General features: G+C 44.7%; 1 protein-coding gene across 3 annotated transcripts in view; it reads right to left on the reverse strand.

Moving 5' to 3' along the window:
* POF1B (POF1B actin binding protein) overlaps positions 1 to 13,693 on the reverse strand; it is a 60,449-nt gene extending 46,756 nt beyond the window's left edge. Inside the window, exon 1 of one of the 3 annotated variants that reach the window (XR_015698297.1) lies at positions 13,125 to 13,693. Coding sequence is in view for 2 of the 3 variants with exons in the window: in XM_087727339.1 (XP_087583465.1) it covers positions 13,125 to 13,550 (426 nt within the window). In the remaining variant the exon portion in view is untranslated. The remainder of the gene's footprint in view (positions 1 to 13,124) is intronic. The other 2 variants (XM_087727339.1, XM_087727338.1) reach the window with 2 other exon arrangements.
* Positions 13,694 to 19,915: the final 6,222 nt, after the last annotated feature.

A 19,915-nucleotide genomic window follows, 5' to 3' on the forward strand; every position in this document is an offset into this window, starting at 1 on the left:
ACAAATGCCATTAAGGCCAAAATCGAAAAATCCTCTGATGATGCCAAATGCAGACTTTGCAAAGAAGCTGATGAAACTGTTGATCACATACTCAGCTGCTGTAAAAAAATTGCGCAGACTGATTATAAATTGCAGCACAATTCAGTAGCACAAATGATCCATTGGAATTTGTGCAAAAATTATAATATTAAAACAACAGCAAACTGGTGGGAACATCAGCCTGAAAAAGTCACCAAAAATCAGATGATCAAGATCTTGTGGGATTTTCGCATACAAATGGACAAAATACTGGTGCATAATACACCAGACATCACACTGGTTGAGAAAAATAAGGTCACAATCATAGACATCGCAATACCAGGTGATAGCAGGGTCGACGAGAAGGTACATGAAAAAATCACAAAATACCAGGACTTAAAAATTGAAATTCAACGACTATGGCACAAGCCAGCAGTGGTAATTCCAGTGGTAATTGGCACACTGGGTGCTATTCCAAAAGCACTGGAATTACATTTAAACAGTTAAAAATTGACAAAATCACCATCAGTCAAATGCAAAAAGCCGCACTGCTTGGATCTGCACGCATATTACAAAATTACGTTATGACATCCTAGGCCCCTGGGTGGGGCCCGACTAGTAACCAATGCCAAATCCGGCGAAACAACTGGCCGCTGTGATACAATTGTATAATAATAATAATGATGATGATGTTTAATGAATAAAGTATATATAATTATAATGGCAAATGTAAGCAAGGGTAGTAATAGTAATGGCCGCCTTGGGTGCAATCCCGAAACAACTGGAGCTCCACTTGGACACCCTTGGCATTGACCAATTTGCCATCAGTCAATTGCAGAAGGTGGCTTTACTTGGAACTGCTTCCATCCAGTGACGATATCGGTAACACCGTCAACCATCCAGATTTGCCTTCAAGCATTCTTTCACAAAAGGAATAATAGCAAGTTGCATATTCAGGAGATCAGAAGACAAGTAACCTGTACTACGTATATACTGGTTGCTCAAACTTGGCAATTTTAAGAGGGTGTGAACTTAAAACTCCCCAAATTCCCTAGGCAGGAATTTTGGGCATCTGAATCCACATCTCTTAAAGTTGCAAGCTTGTTCTAATATTCTCCTTTCAAGAATGCAAGCAATCCGAAACAAGAGGAAGTCCTTTACACAGAGGGAACCTGGATCTCCAGTAGTTCTCGACTTACAACAGTTCATTTAGAGACCATTCGAAGTTACAACAGCACTGAAAAACGTGACTTATTCACACCGATCGTTATGGCATCCCCATGGTCACATGATCAAAGTTCAGCCGCTTGGCACAACTGACTCGTATTTATGACGGCTGCAGCGTCATAAAGAGCCATAAAGTCATAAAGACGGCTGCAGAGTCATAAAGATCCGAGGTGGCGCAGTGGTTAGAGTGCAGCACTGCAGGCCACTTCAGCTGACTGTTACCTGCAGTTCAGCGGTTCTAATCTCACCGGCTCAAGGTTGACTCAGCCTTCCATCCTTCCGAGGTGGGTGAAATGAGGACCCAGACTGTGGGGGGTGATATGCTGACTCTGTAAACCGCTTAGAGAGGGCTGAAAGCCCTATGAAGCGGTATATAAGTCTAACTGCTATTGCTATTGCTAGCATCCCGGAATCAGGCAATCTCTTTTGTGACCTTCTAACAAGCAAAGTCAATGGGGAAGCCAGATTCACTTAACAACTGCGTTACTAACTTAACAACCACAATGATTCACTTAACAACTGCGACGAGAAATAATAAGTAAAATAAGGCAAAACTCACTTAACAACTGTCTCACTTGTTATATAAGCCATAGAAATGTTGGGCTCAATTGTGGTTCTAATTCAAGGACCACTTGTATACCATTTGGATTTAAAACCCAACTGCCAAATTCTAAAATTGCTCCTCAGTTGTTCTTGTTTTTAAACGGTAAATGAAAAGGTTCCCCCACACATATGTGCTAGTCGTTCCTGACTCTAGGGGGCAGTGGTCATCTCCGTTTCAAAGCCAAAGAGCCAGTGCTGTCTGAAGACGTCTCCGTGGTCACGTGGCCGGCATGACTAAACGCCAAAGGCACAAAGAACGCTGTTCCCTTCCCACCAAAGGTGGTCCCTATTTTTCTACTTGCATTTCTTACGTGCTTTCGAACTGCTAGGTTGGCAGAAGCAATAGCAATAGCAATAGCAGTAGACTTATATACCGCTTCATAGGCCTTTCAGGCCTCTCTAAGCGGTTTACAGAGAGTCAGCATATTGCCCCCAACAATCTGGGTCCTCATTTTACCCACCTCGGAAGGATGGAAGGCTGAGTCAACCCTGAGCCGGTGAGATTTGAACCGCTGACCTGCTGATCTAGCAGTAGCCTGCAGTGCTGCATTTAACCACTGCGCCACCTTGGCTCTTCAAGAAGCTGGGACAAGTAAGGGGAACTCACTCCATTGCATGGCGCTAGGGATTCGAACCCCCAACCTTTCTGATCGACAACTCAGCATCTTAGCGACTGAACCACCACATCCCTCTTTTTAAACGCTACCTGCAGCCAAAACATTCATGGTTCTGTTATTTTTCTTTTCAGTGTATTTGTTTACTTTATTAAATACAATGTATTGTATATTCCTTAATTTCACTGTTAAAACAGTCTCATTTATTGCTCTTGGCATTTTTTCCCCTCCAGTATGGCTTTTTATAGTGCAATATTGGTGGTTAGCCTTAAGGCTATACTGTAGCAAAACTCTTGGATTTAACCCCTTAATAAATCAATCAATTAATTAACGTGATCTCTTCAAGTTAATCATTCTTTGGCAGTCTGCCTAACAGAGAGGTGCTGATGCAGAGGAAAGAATTCTATATTTTTAAGCCAAAGTCTGCACTGAACATTAAAAAAAAAAAAACCCTTTTGAAAAAAACTTAAAAAGGATGAAAGGGGAAAAAAAAGAGGAACGTTGAAAAGAACAGAAGACCTGAACTTGGAGATTCATTATAAAGGTCGTCATTTTGCTGAAGCTCAGTGTCAATCATCAACAACCATTAGATTAACATGCAATTATATAACCAGCAAAAATAAATAATTTCAGTGACTCAGAACAATGGGTGTAGTGGATACCGAATTTAGCAGTAGGCTTGCTAAAGAAGCCGCAACAGCATTAAGGAGAACATTGTGTTCCCATCTGATGAAATAATAGAACCGACAACTCATCTTCTGTATCTTTTGTGTCTGCCCAACCTCACAATTCGATGTATCAGACACTTTTATTTATTTGGACTAGGTATGTTCTACCTTTCTCCGAATTTCATTTCCACGTGGCCCTAACAGGAGAGTCGAGTTCCAAGAAAGCCAATCTAATGCTAGCCAATTTGTGCAAAAGTTGGCTTGAAACTCAACATCAAGAAAACTAAGATCATGGTAGCCAGCCCTCTCAATTCCTGGCAAATAGATGGGAAGAGATGGAAGTAGTGACCAATTTTATTTTCCTGAGATCCAAAATCACTGCAGATGGGGACTGCAGCCAAGAAATTAAGACGCTTGTTCCTGGGGAGGAAAGCTATAGCAAATATAGACAGCATACTATAAAGCAGAGACATCACCCTGTCAACAAAAGTGCATAGAGTCAAGGCTATGGTTTTTCCAGTTGCAATGGATGGCTGTGAAAGTTGGACCATAAGAAAGGCTGAGCGCCAAAGAATGGAGGCCTTTGAATTATGGTGCTGGAGAAGACTCTTGCGAGTCCCTTGGACTGCAAGGCGATCAAACTGGTCAGTCCTAGAGGAGATCAACCCTGGCTGCTCTTTAGAAGGCCAGATCCTGATGAGGAAACTCAAAATACTTTGGCCACCTAGTGAGAAGGAAGGACTCACTGGAGAAGAGCCTCATGCTGGGAAAGATTGAGGGCAAAAGAAGAAGGGGACGACAGAGAATGAGATGGCTGGATGGAGTTACTGAAGCAGTTGGCGTGGACTCCGGAGGAAAGTAGAGGACAGGAAGGCCTGTCCATGGGGCCACAATGGGTCTGACATGACTTTGCAACTAACAACAGCCAATTTGTATCAGATCCTCCTTCATTTTATCCAATTTTGCTTTCGGTGACTGAAATTCTGCACACAAAGTTGTACGAGGCAGATGGAATGTGTTTCTGGGTTGACAGGTATAGGATTACGGTGTGGCCTTTTCAACCCCATAAAACCCCATTCCTTTGACCAGAGAGAGCATTTTAAGGGAACAAGAATGTGGAACAATCAATAATTGACAAAGAGATGGCCAGTTTGGAATTCCAGGTATGTGGAAAACAAATTAACATTTGCTGGTATCCAAGGGAAAGGGCCTGCCTCTAAAAAATATTTAAGTTGTCAGGAACATGTTCATCTTTTAAGGTAATAAAGATGTCTCGGCTGGATCTGAAATTCCTAAATTGAAACAGAAGGCAGGAGGAAGAACCAAACAGACCCGAATAACAGAGTTGGAAGGGACCCTGAAGGTCTTCTAGTCCAACCCCTTGCTTAGGCAGGAAACCCTACACCACTTCAGACAAATGGTTATCCAATCTCTTCTTAAAAACTTCCAGTGTTGGAGCATTTACAACTTCTGGAGGCAAGTTGTTCCACGGATTAATTGTTCTAACTGTCAGGAAATTTCTCCTTGGTTCTAGATTGCTTCTCTCCTTGATTAGTTTCCACCCATTGCTTCTTGTCCTGCCCTCAGGTGCTTTGGGGAAAAGCTTGACTCCCTCTTCTTTGTGGCAGCCTCTGCGATATTAGAAGACTGCTATCATGTCTCCCCTTAGTCCTTCTTTTCATTAAACTAGCCATGCCCAGTTCCTGCAACCGTTCATCCTATGTTTTAGCCTCCAGTCCCCTAATCATCTTGGTTTCTCTTCTCTGCACTCTTTCTAGAGCCTCAACATCTTTTTTACATCACGGCGACCAAAACTGGATGCAGGATACTTTTCAAAGGAGGAAGCAAATCAGGAAACATTTCTAGCAGTCGTACTTTATCTGAAATTACATTTGGAGCAAGATAAAATAGAAAAGTCACACCCTGAAATGAGCTTCGCCCAGAGGCCTCTTAAATGTGGCAACTTTAAGACTGGTGGACTTCAACTCCCAGAATTTCCCAGCCAACATGGCTGGCTGAGGAATTCTGGGAGGTGAGTTCAGAAGTCACCTTAGAATAGAATGGAATGGAATAACAGAGTTGGAAGGGACCTTGGAGATCTTCTAGTCCAACCCCCTGCTTAGGCAGGAAACCCTACACCAATGAGCCGAGGTGGCGCAGTGGTTAGAGTGCAGCACTGCAGGCTACTTCAGCTGACTGCAGTTCTGCAGTTCGGCTGTTCAAATCTCACCGGCTCAAGGTTGACTCAGCCTTCCATCCTTCCGAGGTGGGTAAAATGAGGACCCAGATTGTTGGGGGCAATATGCTGACTCTGTAAACCGCTTAGAGAGGGCTGAAAGCCCTATGAAGCGGTATAAGTCTAACTGCTATTGCTATTGCTATTGCTACTTCAGACAAATGGTTATCCAAGTCTTTTATATTGCCAAATTTGGAGGTCCCTGACTTAGTCCAACAACGATGGAGTCCTACCTGGCGTGAAAAGGAAACAGGCCTCTAATCTTAAACATTAAACCAGTTTGTTCGCTTGCCTTGTTTTTTACACTTTTTATTCTTTGATAAGTTAACGTGGTAGAAACAATGCCACAATGGTAGCGTAATAAAAGAAAAGAAGAACGATGATAAACTGAGAAAAGAGAAAGTCATGAGAAGGAACTAGAAGGTCCCTGTAGAAATAATTAATATTTGTGCCTTGAAAGATATATTAAATTTGTGATCTAGACTGAATAGCAGGTGAAATGCTGAGTTGGCACATGGGCAGGTAGGGGAGGATAATATAACCGATGTGGCAACCTCATAACACATGCATGAGAGGTGGAGTTTGCAACCTTTCTTTTATCGTTTCGACAAAAGGCTTTGATCTCGCAGACGCCTCTGCACAGACAAATGTGTTTAATTGGGACATGTTACATAGTTTTTGGACTTGCTGGCAGGGAAAACAGAAAACGGGCTGCAAAACTCTCACTCGGTTTGCTAAGGAGCTAAAATGAGATTATTTCTTTTGCTCTGGCACTCAAAAGTTATAAAGCCAAAGGAATGTAACAGGGGGTGATAAGAATGATTAAGGCAACGTCTGTTTCAGTGACAAATTCCAGCTGCAACTCTCAAAAACACAGACCCTCATGCCTTCAGTGCAACCTACAGTTGAATCTGTTCAAAGTTAGTGCAACAGGAAGAAGCTGAGTTCAATGTAGAGATGTTATTAACTTCTTTTTTTATTTCTTTTGTCTTAATATATTTTAGACTGTGTTTGTTAAAAATCTATACCGTGTACGGGCTCTGGGAAGTCGAGGGGGGGGAAGGGAGGTGGGGTGTTAGGGGGGGGAGGGGGGATATATAGTATGAGTTAGATTTCAACGCCATTTCACATGTATACTGTTTCTCTTTAATTTCACTGTAAAAATAGGACAAGCTGAATATATGGACATATAGCAGAAATACACCAAAGGGAGGAGTAGCGGGATAGAAGAAAGAGGGGTAGAGATGGCGGGAGAGAGGATTGGAGGGAGGGTGAGAAGGAAGGGAGGGAGTGGACTGGGAGAGAGGAGTGGTAGAGCGGGAGGGGAAGTAGGGTAGAGGGGAATGATGGAGGGAAGATGGAAAGATGGAGGGGGGCAAAAGAAAGAGGTGTATGGAGGGTTGAAGAGGTACAGTGGGTTTCTATTTTGGGGGGTATTGTTGACAAGAGGAATTGCTGTGTTTATTGTTTAATGTTGTATGGCCCCGGTTATGCACAATATATATGTGACTGTATGTAAATGAAAAATGGAAAAAAATAAAAACACATTTTACGAAGTTCAGCCTACAGTTGAATCCACAGGGGGGAAAATTCCTGTTGGGTCAAAAATGTACTGTAGACCACAACGGGCAAAGGACAACTTATGTAGGTTCGTATCACTTGAGATGCATACAACAAACGACATCAGGTCTTAAGGCAGCCCATCAACTTAGCGTAACATTGCAACATAGAAAAAAAAGGTGCAATTTTAAACATATTGTCCACTGCCCGGAATCATGTATTTGAAACGGGAGGCCATACAAATTCAAATCTCTATCTCTCTCTCTCTCTCCCTCTCTCCCTCCCTCTCTCCCTCCCTCCCTCCCTCCCTCTCTCTCTCTCTCTCTGTGTTCCAGTATAACTCTGGAACGCCTTGAGCAATTTCAACCAAACCAAAATTTCAGCCAAACTGATGACTTACTCTCTTGAAACAAATATTGTGGGGGTAAGACACCCCTAACGCCCCTCTGTGTGTGCGTTTTGTTACAATACAGCCTGTTATGCCTTCAAATGGCTTCTAGTGTACTGCCGTAAAATGGATTCTACTGTACAGCGCAGTAGAGTTGCCATGGTAACGGCTTCACAGTACTCCACAAGGGGGGGCTCCCTCTGGTAAGGGAGAAAATCCAACATTAAAAAGTTACGTTTGGTCCAGACATTTTCCCCCTATTAATAAATACTCGGACAATGCCAAGTTATCAGCTAGTAAACAAATAAATAAAATGTTGCTTATTATCAGCTTTTTCAAATAACAAATAACTGCTAAAAAAAGCTTCTGGGATATTAAAATTGTTGAATAAGTAAGATTGCTGCTCACAACCCCCCTTCCCTCCAATTGCAGATGATAATTAGTCCAACCTTCCATAATTAAACTCTGATTCTTGTAGCGGGATAGAAAATATGCAACTCTAGCAATTTAAGGGCCAAGGATAAAAACTGAGTCAGCAATTTGATTCTCTATTAAGTTCTGCTCTGAGATGGGTGGAGTGATCTATCATCAAAGGGTTTGGGAGGGGGAGGAAGACAGAACTATTTTGGGTTTACAAATATTGTTTGGAAATGATGAGGACTCTCCACAGAACATACTTGAAATATATAAAATTCAAGTCTTGCAGAATTTCATATCATGGTTGCAAAGGAACACAGAACGGTAGAGGATGGACAGCTGGATGGACAGCTGGATGGACAGACGGACTGATGTATGGACTGACAGACAGATGGATGGACGGATGATGGATGAACAAACGGATGGATGGATGGATGGACGGACGGACAGATAGATGGAGAATGGACGGATGGACAGATGGTTGGATGGATGGACAGACAGATGGATGGACGGACAGATGGATGGATAAATGGAGAATGGACAGATGGATGGATAAATGGAGAATGGACAGATGGATGGATGGACAGATGGATGGGGAATGGATGGATGGACATGGATGGATGGATGATGGATGGACAGATGGATGGATGGGTTGCTAGATAGAGATAAATATATCCTCTCTAGAACTAAGTTTCAAAGAAACTGCCTTGTCCTTTGGCAACTATAGGTTACATACCTATTTCTCATACATAGATAGTCCTTTCAAAGTTACAACAACACTGAAAAAATGACCTACAACCCTTTTTCATTCTTACGACCGTTGTAGCATCTCCAAGGTCACATGATACAAACTCAGAGGCTTGGCAACTAGCTCATAATTATGACAGTTGCAGTGACCCAGGGTCACGTGATTCCCCTTTTGCGACCTTCTGACAAGCCAAGTCCATGGGGAAGCCAGATTCACTTAGCAACCAGGTGACTAATTTAACAGCTGCATTGATTCACTTAACAACTCACTTAAACTCACTTAACAAATCTCTCACTCGGCCACCTCAATTTTGGGCTCAATTGTGGTCATAAGTCGAGGACTTCCCGTAGAGATAAAATGTTGGTTGTTCTTGACTTACGACCACAATTGAGCCCCAAATTTCCATTGGGTCGCAATGGAAATGTAGTTGTTGAGTCAATTGTCTCAGACAATCCCAGCATTATGTAAGAATATCTATAATAGTAGACTACATCCCTAATAACCAAAATAAAACATTATTACTTCTTCTACTAACTGGAATTTCTTCACTAACTGGTGGAGATTTTTCTCAAGAGTTTATAAGGACGGAGGTACCTCTGCCAGTTGTTTATTACTGTTCTCTTATCCCAGCCGCCATTTCTCCTCCCATCTTAGGAAAACACAGTTTCGCTTTCATTTCATTCCATGATGCTCGTCCATCGCATTCAAAGGTGCATTTTTTTGGCCTCCAACAGGTTGTGAGCTGTCCATGATGTATCCACAGGTGGTTGGCAAGGCCTATACCAGTGGTTGGTTCCTACCGGTTCAGCCAAACTGGTAGTAGTTTGGTGGCCTGGATTGCTGGAACCGGCAGCAACCCAGGCCTGCCACGCCCCCGAACCAATTCTCTTGCTGCCATCTTGTTTTTTGCTTCTGTGCATAGCCATTTTATTGCTTTCTGCGCATGTGCATGCAGCACACATCAAGTGCGCACTCCCATGAGCGAACCGGCAGTAGTGACTGCCAGAACCCACCCCTGGCCTATGCGGGCATGAAATGTCCTGCCACATGTCGGGTAGATGTGTGTGGGCACCACTGTGGCAGCGTTTGTAGCTCTGGCTCTGCGGAGTGCTTGCTTCTCTTGCGCTACCGTTGTCCTTCCGTCCTCAAATGTCTGGCAGCCTTGATGGATCAGCGTGCGCCATGTGGATCGGTCTTGTGCCAGGGTTTCCCAGGAGGCGGTGTCGCTATCCAGGGACTTGAAGGAGGCGTCCAACGTGTCTTTGTATCGCCTTCCTTTGTCCCCCTTACGATCGCTTCCCTTGAGGCAGCTCACCGTAGAGGTGGCCGAACATCCTGGCAACATGGCCATTCATTCACTTCATTCCACTCAATGGCTGAATGCCTGTATTTATTCAATTGGCGATTCTGTGACATGAGGTAGTCATAGAAGCACAGCTAGATGAATCATTATATTTGGCAACCCATATCCGCCCTACTCGGACTCCAGGGCAGGCGAAATGGTTCATTATAGTGGCCACAATCATGCCATCCATTTTTTACATGCTTCAGTTGGATAACTACAGTATGATTGCCATGCCAGGATTTTTTATTTTTTTTTAACCCCACACCTCTACTGGTGGGACTTCAATCTGTCTGGTTGCACATTCAAGTGTACTACTATAATCTTACTTTCCCATCGCTTGTATTTATTTCAAACCAGTCTACCTCGCAGGGTTGTTCTCAAGGGAAACGGGAGGAGGGAGTACTCTGTATATCTCCTGGGCCTCTTGAATGAAATGCAGGATGTAAACCTCATAACCGAATGTTCCCAAAAGGTATAATTTCCCATGAAAAGCAGGATTATAGCAAGCAAGCAAGAAGAAAAGTCTCAACACCCAATCTCTATGCCAGGAGTCTTCAAATTTGGCAACTTTTAAGACTTGTGGAGTTCAACACCCAGAATTCCCCAGCCAGCCATGGGAATTCTGGGAGTAGATGTCCACAAAGTTTAGAGATTTCTGCTCTATCTGAAAGTCCAACTATACTTTTTGGAATTATTTAGGTTTATGGTTTTAGGTTTATTGGATTTAGATGCCGCCCTTTTCCCAAGGACTCAGGGTGGCGTACAACATTTTTAAAAAAAAAAAATATTACAAAAATTAAAAGGGACATTAAATAAAGTATCCAAAAAAAAACCCCAATTGATATTTACAATAAAAATTTAAAAATTAAATTAAAATTAACAGTCAAATTAATCCTATATTTTATTCTATTCAGGCCAGGCCGGCTTGCTGGAAAATATGCACACAGCTAAGATGACTCTTTTCAAACCAAGCATGCATTTAAGCTCATATCAAAGCAGTTTGATAAAACCTGCCATTTCCAACCATTATTCAAATTCCCGATTTACTTTTTGTTCCAATTAGCTGGTTTTTAAACTGGCATAAATCCAGTTCATGATTTCATTATACTCGAAATTGGTACGTTTTACACTGCAAACTAATGCTGGAGAAGAGAATTCTATGAAAAGATGACTAAGAAATCTGAATCAATTACAATCTCTTTCACTCACACATACACGCCTATAATTGTTCTAAACTTGACTGTAAAAACATATGATTTCTGCAACAGAGTTGTCAAAGTCTGGAATTCCCTACCTAATTCAGTTGTCTCAGCTACAAATTTTCACACTTTCAGTCACAAATCAACTTCCTTGGACCTTACTTCATACTTAAGTGGTCAGTAGAAGGGGAGTGCATAACTTCACCAATGTCCCTATTGTCCCTATCCTTGTATTTTTATTCTCTTATTCCTGTTCTTGTTTTCGTTTGACAAATTCCAATAAATAAATATACATACACACTGCTTCCTCTCACAACATTGTATCCGCCTCTTCAAAAACAACACAATCCGATCGTCAACAAAATGAAACCACCCTTGTTCTTTTAAAAAAAACAAACACATACAGAAAGGTCCCCCCCCCCCAAATATACAGTATTTGTTTGCTTTGCAAACTTCTGGCCCTAATAACATTGTACCTCATCTAGAAATTAATGTTAGTCAGAATGAATGTAACTTGGCACATGATTTCTACACGCAATTTGTGTTGCGCGTTCAATGAGTCAATCGAGACTAGAATACAGGAGTTAATTGAGATGATAATACAAGGGCAATAAACAAAACGAAAATTAAGAAAATTAAATCAATACCGAAGGCCAGGAAGTGCACATTGGAGGTGTTAATTCTATTTCGCACACAGAGAATCACCATCAAATAGGGAAAAAGGATATTTCTGCTCCAGGTAGAACAAATACAGTAATTGGACTTTGGAGGATATCAACTTTTAAGGAACTAAGGAAATAGTTAGCCAAAAAGGCCTGTTAAGAGCACTTGTAAAAAAAAAAAAAAGTTACATGGGTAAACCTCTCTTTTATTCTCATTGTTCCTGGCTCTAAATGATTTGCTATCTGAACACTTTCTTAGCACACTCAGCTGTGTTTGCCAAAGGTGATACAGACAAAAAACATTTAGCTTGGGAATATTTGCAAGCTGTATCCACTCCCACGGCTTCGGCGGGAAGCTGGCAGGAGCCTGAAGGCCGCTGCCTTTTCCGTGTGGAACCCAGATGCTCAGGGCCCCTAACTTTTGAGGGGAGACCCTTTTGAAGAGAGGGTCAAACTCAGTCCAGTGCAAACCTACATCCCTGAAAAATAAGTGGCACCTTGGATGGAAAGCTATGGCCCAGCCTCTTCCTCTCCCTGGGCCTCGTATATCCTTCCAAAGGGCAGCAAGCGCCTGGCCTCTACGTAAGGTGAGTGAAAGGTGCGCTCTTGTCCAGGTGAGAGAAAAGAGGAAGCAAGTCAGTGTTGGGGAGAGAGGTCCAATTGGATCCAGTCTCACAGTTTGGTGGGAGAGGTGGGGGGGGGGAGTGGCAACCAGAAGCTATTGACCCTTCTACCTGGAAAAAGTAGGGCGCCCTGCCCCTTACAATCTGTGAACTTGGAGAGGGTAACGTTTTTTCCAGCGCCCACCCACCCACCACTGGCTAGGACAGTGTTTCTCAACCTTGGCAACTTGAAGATGTCCGGACTTCAACTCCCAGAATTCCCCAGCAAGCATTTGCTGGCTGGGGAATTCTGGGAGTTGAAGTCCGGACATCTTCAAGTTGCCAAGGTTGAGAAACACTGCTCTAGATAGATAGGACCCAGCTCCTTCTTCCTGGTGGGCTTTATAGGCTTGTAGTGGGTTGCTCTCTGCGTACCATGTAGTCTCTCCCCCAGATAAGGGCTCCCTCCTCCAGGTGAGAACATGGGGGTGCTCTCTCCTCCAGGTGAGGGGCTCCCTCCTCCAGGTGAGAACATGGGGGTGCTCTCTCCTCCAGGTGAGGGGCTCCCTCCTCCAGGTGAGAACATGGGGGTGCTCTCTCCTCCAGGTGAGGGGCTCCCTCCTCCAGGTGAGAACATGGGGGTGCTCTCTCCTCCAGGTGAGGGGCTCCCTCCTCCAGGTGAGGACATGGGGGTGCTCTCTCCTCCAGGTGAGGGGCTCCCTCCTCCAGGTGAGAGCATGAGGGTGCTTCCTCCCCCAGGTGAGACCAAGCAGGAACCCAATCGGGGAATCCGGGGGGGGGATGGGCGGTGAGGAGGAGGGGGAGAGGTGCCATTACCTGCAACGGGGGATCATTGCTCCAGATCACGTGCTGGTATCCCGGACTGGCGTCGAAGGGCGAGAGCGCCCGGGGGGAGCAGCCGTTGGGGGCGTCCAGGAGCTGCACCCGCTTCCCGCCTGGGCTGCTGTAAGTGCGGACGCGCTCGTAGACCACGCTGCCGCCGCCGTTACAGCCCTCCTGCGGCGGGAAGGGGTCGGGGTAGGGCTGGCCCAGCTGCAGGGGCAGCGGGGCCGGGCGGCTCTGACGGGCGCGGGGCAGCGTGGCGGGCAGCGAAGGCGGCGGCTCGAAGCAGGAGCGGGAGGGCGCCGGCGGCGGCGGCACCGGGCAGTAGCCGCGGGGCGGAGACGGGACGGCCGGCTGGGAGCGGGAGCTCCAGGGCGGAGGCAGCGGCGTCGGCTGGACGTGTTGCTGGACGCCGTACATGCTGGCGCTGCGCGGGGCACTGACGCGGGGCTGGCACTGGTCCGGTGGCTGCGCCGGGCGGAGGTTAGGCAGCGGGACGCCCGCCCTTCCCGCCGGGGCCACGCCCGACGCCGGGCCCCCGAGCTCACCTGCCGCCGCCGCCGCCAGGGAAGCCGCGGCCGGGCGGGGCGTTGCAGCTGCCCGAGGGGACGGGCGGGGCTGCGAGGCTGCGGGCAAACTTCTCAACTGGGAAAACAGGGCCGACTGGGGAATTCTGGGAGTTGAAGTGCGCGGGGCTTTCAAAGTTGCGGGAAAGTTGGGCACTTCTGGGCAAGAAGGTTCAGGCCAGGGCAATATTCCTGCAAGCACCTCCGCTAAACAGGCAAATTCCGCAAGGAACGGACGGACGGACAATGAAACTTTGGGAACTCTTGCAGCGATGCATAGAACATTAAGAGAGCCAGTTGTCCGGAATGGTACAGGGTCTCCTACTTGAGCAGGGGGCTGGACTAGAAGACCTCCAAGGTCGAGATGGCTAAAATATCAGCATATCTTAAAGACCACTCAAATGAGAGATATAAACGAGACTGGAAAAAATGGATTGACTATACACAAAACAAATATGGGACTAAGAAATTCCAGATAGCCTATGTTTAAGATTAGGAATAAGTTAAACTGCTTAAAGTTTGGGTAACAGCAAGAAGCTGAGTTCAACGTAGAGATCTTATTGACTTTCTTTTTTTTCCTTTAATCTCCTTTGTTTTAATATATTTTAGACTGTGTTTGTTAAAAAGCTATACTGTGTATGGGCTCTGGGAAGTTGGGGGGGGAGGGAGGTGGGGTCTTAGGGGGGAGGGGGGAAATATAGTATGTGTTAGATTTTAAAGTAACATGATTGCACTTGTATACTGTTGCTCTTTAATTTTAGTGTAAAAATAGGACAAGCTGAATATATTGATAGATAGTAGAAATACACCGAAGGGAGGAGTAGAGGGAAAGAAGAAAGAGGGGTAGAGAGGGTGGGAGAGAGGATTGGAGGGAGGAGGAGAAGGAAGGGAGGGAGTGTATTGGGAGAGAGGAGTGATAGAGGGGGAGGGGAAGTAGGGTAGAGGGGAATGTTGGAAGGAAGAACGAAAGTTGGAGGGGGGCGAAAGAAAGGGTGTATGGTGGGTCGAAGTGGTATATTGGGTTTGTATTTTGGGGGGTATTGTTGACAAGAGGGAGGGCTGTGTTTATTGTTCAATGTTATATGCCCCGGTTATGCACAGTATATATGTGACTGTACGAAATGAAATGGAAATAAAACATATTTACATACAAGACCTCCAAGGTCCATTCCAGCTCGTTCTGTTCTTTTCTTTTCTCTATTTTATTCCTTATTCTATTCTATTTTCTCTTCTATTTTCAATCTATTCTATTTATTCTATTATATTCTATTTATTTGATTCGATTCGTTATTCTATTCTATTCCTGTTCATTATACTATTCTATTCCTATTCATTATTCTATTCTATTCTTATTCATTATTCTATTCTGTTCCTATTCATTATTCTATTCTATTTATTCTATTCTATTCCTATTCATTATTCTATTCTATTTTCTCTTCTCTATTCTATTCCCTATTCTATTTTATTCCTATTCATTATTCTATTCTATTCCTATTCATTATTCTATTCTATTCTTATTCATTATTCTATTCTAGAATAGCTTCCTGAGTGGGGAATTTTGGGAGTTGAAGTCCACACACCTTAGAGTTGCCAAGGTTGGAAAACACTGCGCCATAAGCCTAATGGAGAATTTAGGAGACACACTGAACTCTTGCCGTCTCTTGTGGCATTTTTACTTTTAAAAGTTGTCTTCAGCTGTGACTTTTTTCCTTCTTCTCTTTTTCTTGCCCCCCCCCTCTCTATCAAGGTCCAAGGTTAATCCATTTGTGGAAGCCTCCCATCATTTCTTTTAAAGGCAGAACCTCACAAGCTGGGGCAGGTGCCAACACAGCTGCTGTGAAGAGTGTCGCCAGGGGAGTAAAACTATTATTTCCATGAGTAATTCGGTCTTAAGGCTGTTTGGAATCGAAGTTGAACGTATCTAAGTTATTTGATTTTTTTTTAAACCCCCACTTCATGGACTTCCTTTCCCTGATTACACTGCCATTCCGACTCAAGGCGTGTGGGTGGGTGTATGATGGGTGGGTGGGGCTCTTCCACTGCCTTAAAATTGGGCATTCTTGGTTGGGCACTCTTCATGTTCTTTGAAGTCCCTTCCCCCCCCCATAAAAATGCTGCATTTTGCGTTGCCCAGTTGCTGCAGTGAGTCCAGAGGTTATAGAGTTTATACAATGGTAGAATCTAATTAGTTACCTATTTATTTGAATCTCGCCTTTATTGTTTTTACAAATAACTCAAGGTGGCGGACATATCCAATACACAACTCCTCCTAATTTCCTAACAACAACAACAACAACAATATTGTGAAGTGGGTTGGGCTGAAAAAACCCAAGGTTACCCAGCTGGTTTTCATGGCTAAGATAGAACTAGAACTCACAGTCTCCTGGTGGTTGGCCCCAAATTACCCACTGGCTTTCATGCCTAAGGATTGGACACAGGGGTGGGTTCTTGCCGGCATTACTACCGGTTCGGCGCCTGAAAAATCTTGCACGCAAAATTTTACAAATGTTTATCGTAATTTAATGACTACTTGCATTGCATATATCCTTGAATGCATCCTTGGAGCCTTTCCAGAGCCCTCTTACAAATAACCACCAAGGTGCAATTTAACTGTGTCCCCCCCCCCCCAAAAAAAAAGGTAAACGCTTTAATCCACAGGGATTAATGCTGGAATATTCAATTAATTTGGTTCATTTAAGACTGCAAGGATTTCTTTGTGGTTCTGCAGTGGTGAACCAATTTAAATTAAATGTTCTGAAGCCCAAAGACTGCAAGGAAATCTCCAGAGCCCTGTTAAAATTTGCCACTGATTCATAATTGAAGAGGAGGCAAAAGAGAAGCACGATTATACATATAGGGAGTAGCCCTATTGTGATTAATTAATTGCTGAAATACAATTGGAATAAGACAAACTCTACTCTTGTTTGTTTGCCCTAGCCGCAGGAATGTCTTCATTGTCCTATATTTATATTTATACTAGCTGTTGTCTGGGTATTTATTTATAGGGGGGAAATGTCCAGACCAAGCATAATTTCTAATGTTGGATTTTCACCCTTACCAGAGGAAGCCCCCTTGCGCAGTACTGTGAAGCTGTTACCATGGCAACTCCACTGCGCTGTGCAGTAGAAGCCATTTTACCGCAATACAGTAGAAGCCATTTGAAGGCACAACAGGCTGTATCTTAACAGAACATACAACCTGAGGGGTGTTAGGGGTGTCTTACCCCCACAGTATTTCTTTCCAACGTGTAAGTCATCTGTGTATCAAGTTTGGTTGAAATTGCTCAAGGCGCTCCAGAGTTATGATGGAACACACACAAACACACACAGCCGCTTAGATAGATAGATGATAGATAGATAGATAGATAGATAGATAGATAGATAGATAGATAGATAGATAGATAGATGATAGATAGATAGATAGATAGATAGATAGATAGATAGATAGATAGATATAGAGATATATAGATCTATTTGTCCTATATTATTTATCATAACCACAGGAATTCTTGGCTTCTTGGTTGGAAATTCCAGCCATACACACATATAATTTATAGGTAGTCCTCAAATTACAAGTTTTTTAGTGACCACTCAAAGTTACAATGGCACTAAGAAAAAGTGACTTCTGACCCCTTTTCACACTTAACAACTATTGCAGCATTCCCATGGTCATGTGATCAAAATTGAGACGCTTGGCAACTGACTCATATTTATGACGGTTGCAGTGTCCCAGGGTCACGTCCCGTGATCCCCTCTTGCAACCTTCTGACAAGCAAAGCCAATGGGGAAGCCAGATTCCCTTAATTTAACAACTGCAGTGATTCACTTAACAACCGTGGCATGAAAGGTCATAAAATGGGACAACCTTCAAATGTTTCACTTAGCAACAGAAATGTTGGGCTCAGTTGTGGTCGTAAGTCGAGGACCACCTTTATATGGTGGCCCATCTTATCAAGGGCACTCTAGGCAGTGAACGGAGGATAAAAACCTATCACAGATGTAAAGAACTATTCAAAGCAATTAAGATAAAAACCAAAATCAAAACTTCTATTTTTTTTTTAAAAGTGCCTTGGCTCATGTTTTGGGCACCATGTTCAGTGGGAAACTAGATTAAAAGTTAGATAGTATCGTGAGTGAATGTGTGAGTGGCAGAACAGAATTAAAATTCCCTAGACGATAAGGGAAAACTTTTTGACAGCCAAGAGTTCATTTACCTAGAGATAGTACCATCTCGCAGATATAGGTAATCCTTAACTTACAACCATTTGTTTGCTAACCATTCAAAGTTACAACAGCTATCAGGTTTCTAAGGAATGCCCCCCAACGAAAGAAGACTCCGTGGCTTGAAGTTCCTCAAAGTTCCATTTTATTAGAGATGTCGTATTGGCACATCTGGGGAAAAACGGATCTGAACGCTTCCAGGGTTTTCCCACCCAAAGGAAAGTCCAAGTCCCTGCCCAGCACCCACATGTCCATCCCATGGCCCAATCAGGCACTGTCCCAACTGGAGATGCCTCCCAGTCACGCCCCTCAAGGTACAGGGCAGGATGTCCTTGACTCTCAAAGAAAGGAATGTTATCTTGATCCATTCCAGTCAGGCTTCAGGCCTGGCTACAGCACAGAAACCGCTTTGGTCGCATTGACCGATGATCTCTGGAGAGCCAGGGATGGAGGCCATGCCCCCATCCTGGTACTCCTTGACCTCTCTGCGGCTTTTGATACCATCGACCATGGTATCCTTCTGCGACGACTGCGGGAGGTGGGGGTGGGAGGCACTGTTTTACGGTGGTTCTCCTCTTACCTCTCGGACAGGTCGCAGTCGGTGTTAGTCGGAGGGCAGAGATCGACCCCCAGGCCCCTAACATATGGGGTGCCGCAGGGTTCGGTCCTGTCCCCCCTTCTTTTCAATATCTACATGAAACCGCTGGGCGAGATCATTCGATGGCACGGGATAAAATACCACCAGTATGCGGACGATACACAGTTGTATCTGTCCGCCCCGTGCCAACTCAATGAAGCGATGGGCGTGATGAGCCAGGGCCTTGAAGCTGTTGGAGACTGGATGGGGGTTAACAAGCTTGTACTCAATCCAGATAAAACCGAGTGGCTGTTGTGCTTCCCTCCCACTAATTGGCCAAGTGTTCCATCTCTCAGGCTGGGGGGTCAAATACTACGCCCCTCAGATAGGGTTCGCAACTTGGGAGTCCTCCCGGACCTTTGAACACCATTTGTCAGCTGTGACCAGGGGGGCATTTGCCCAGGTTCGCCTGGTGCACCAGTTGCGTCCCTACCTGAACCGGGAGGCTCTCACAACAGTCACTCGTGCCCTTGTGACCTCTAGGCTGGAATACTGCAATGTGCTCTACATGGGGCTGCCCTTAAAGAGTATTTGGCGACTTCAGCTGGTCCAGAATGCAGCCGCGCGAGCGATCGTGGGTGCACCTCGTTTCACCCACGTAACACCTATCCTCCGCGAGCTGCACTGGCTGCCTGTTGATCTCCGGGTGCGCTTCAAGGTGCTACTTGTCACCTACAAAGCCCTGCATGGTATTGGATCTGGGTACTTGAGAGACCGCCTACTGCCAATTACCTCCACTAGGCCAATAAGATCCCATAGATTAGGCCTCCTCCGAATTCCATCAGCCGACCAATGTCGGCTGGCAACTACCCGGAGGAGAGCCTTCTCGGTGGCTGCTCCGACCCTCTGGAACGAACTCCCCGTGGAGATTCGTACCCTCACCACCCTCCAGACCTTCCGCGTAGCCCTTAAGTCCTGGCTGTCCCGACAGGCCTGGGGCTAAAGATTTCAACCCCACTCGAATAGTACGACTGTAGTGCTCTTTTAATGATGTATTGTTTTCATGTTTGTAACTTGTTTGTCCTCCCTCCCCCTGAATTGTGAGCCGCCCTGAGTCCCCTCAGGGAAAAGGGCGGCATATAAATAAAGTATCTATCTATCTATCTATCTATCTATGACTATATATCTCCCCAGCTCCATACAATCCCAGTTTCCCACAGATTAAACGTGGCAGGCCTGAAGATCTGAGGCCCAAGGTGGTTTCCAGCCCTGACAACAGCATTGAAAAGTGACTTATGACACTTTTTAACACCTATGACCATTGCAGCATCCCCATGGTGAGTCATATTTATGACAATTGCAGCGTCCCGGGTATATGCGATCCCCTGTTGGGACCTTCTGACAAGCAAAAACAGGGGAGCC

The sequence above is a fragment of the Thamnophis sirtalis genome, unplaced genomic scaffold, assembly GCF_051295495.1.
Source record: "Thamnophis sirtalis isolate CommonGarterSnake01/CBP01778 unplaced genomic scaffold, rThaSir2_p1.2 scaffold_13, whole genome shotgun sequence".
In the NCBI taxonomy this organism is placed as follows: domain Eukaryota; kingdom Metazoa; phylum Chordata; class Lepidosauria; order Squamata; family Natricidae; genus Thamnophis; species Thamnophis sirtalis.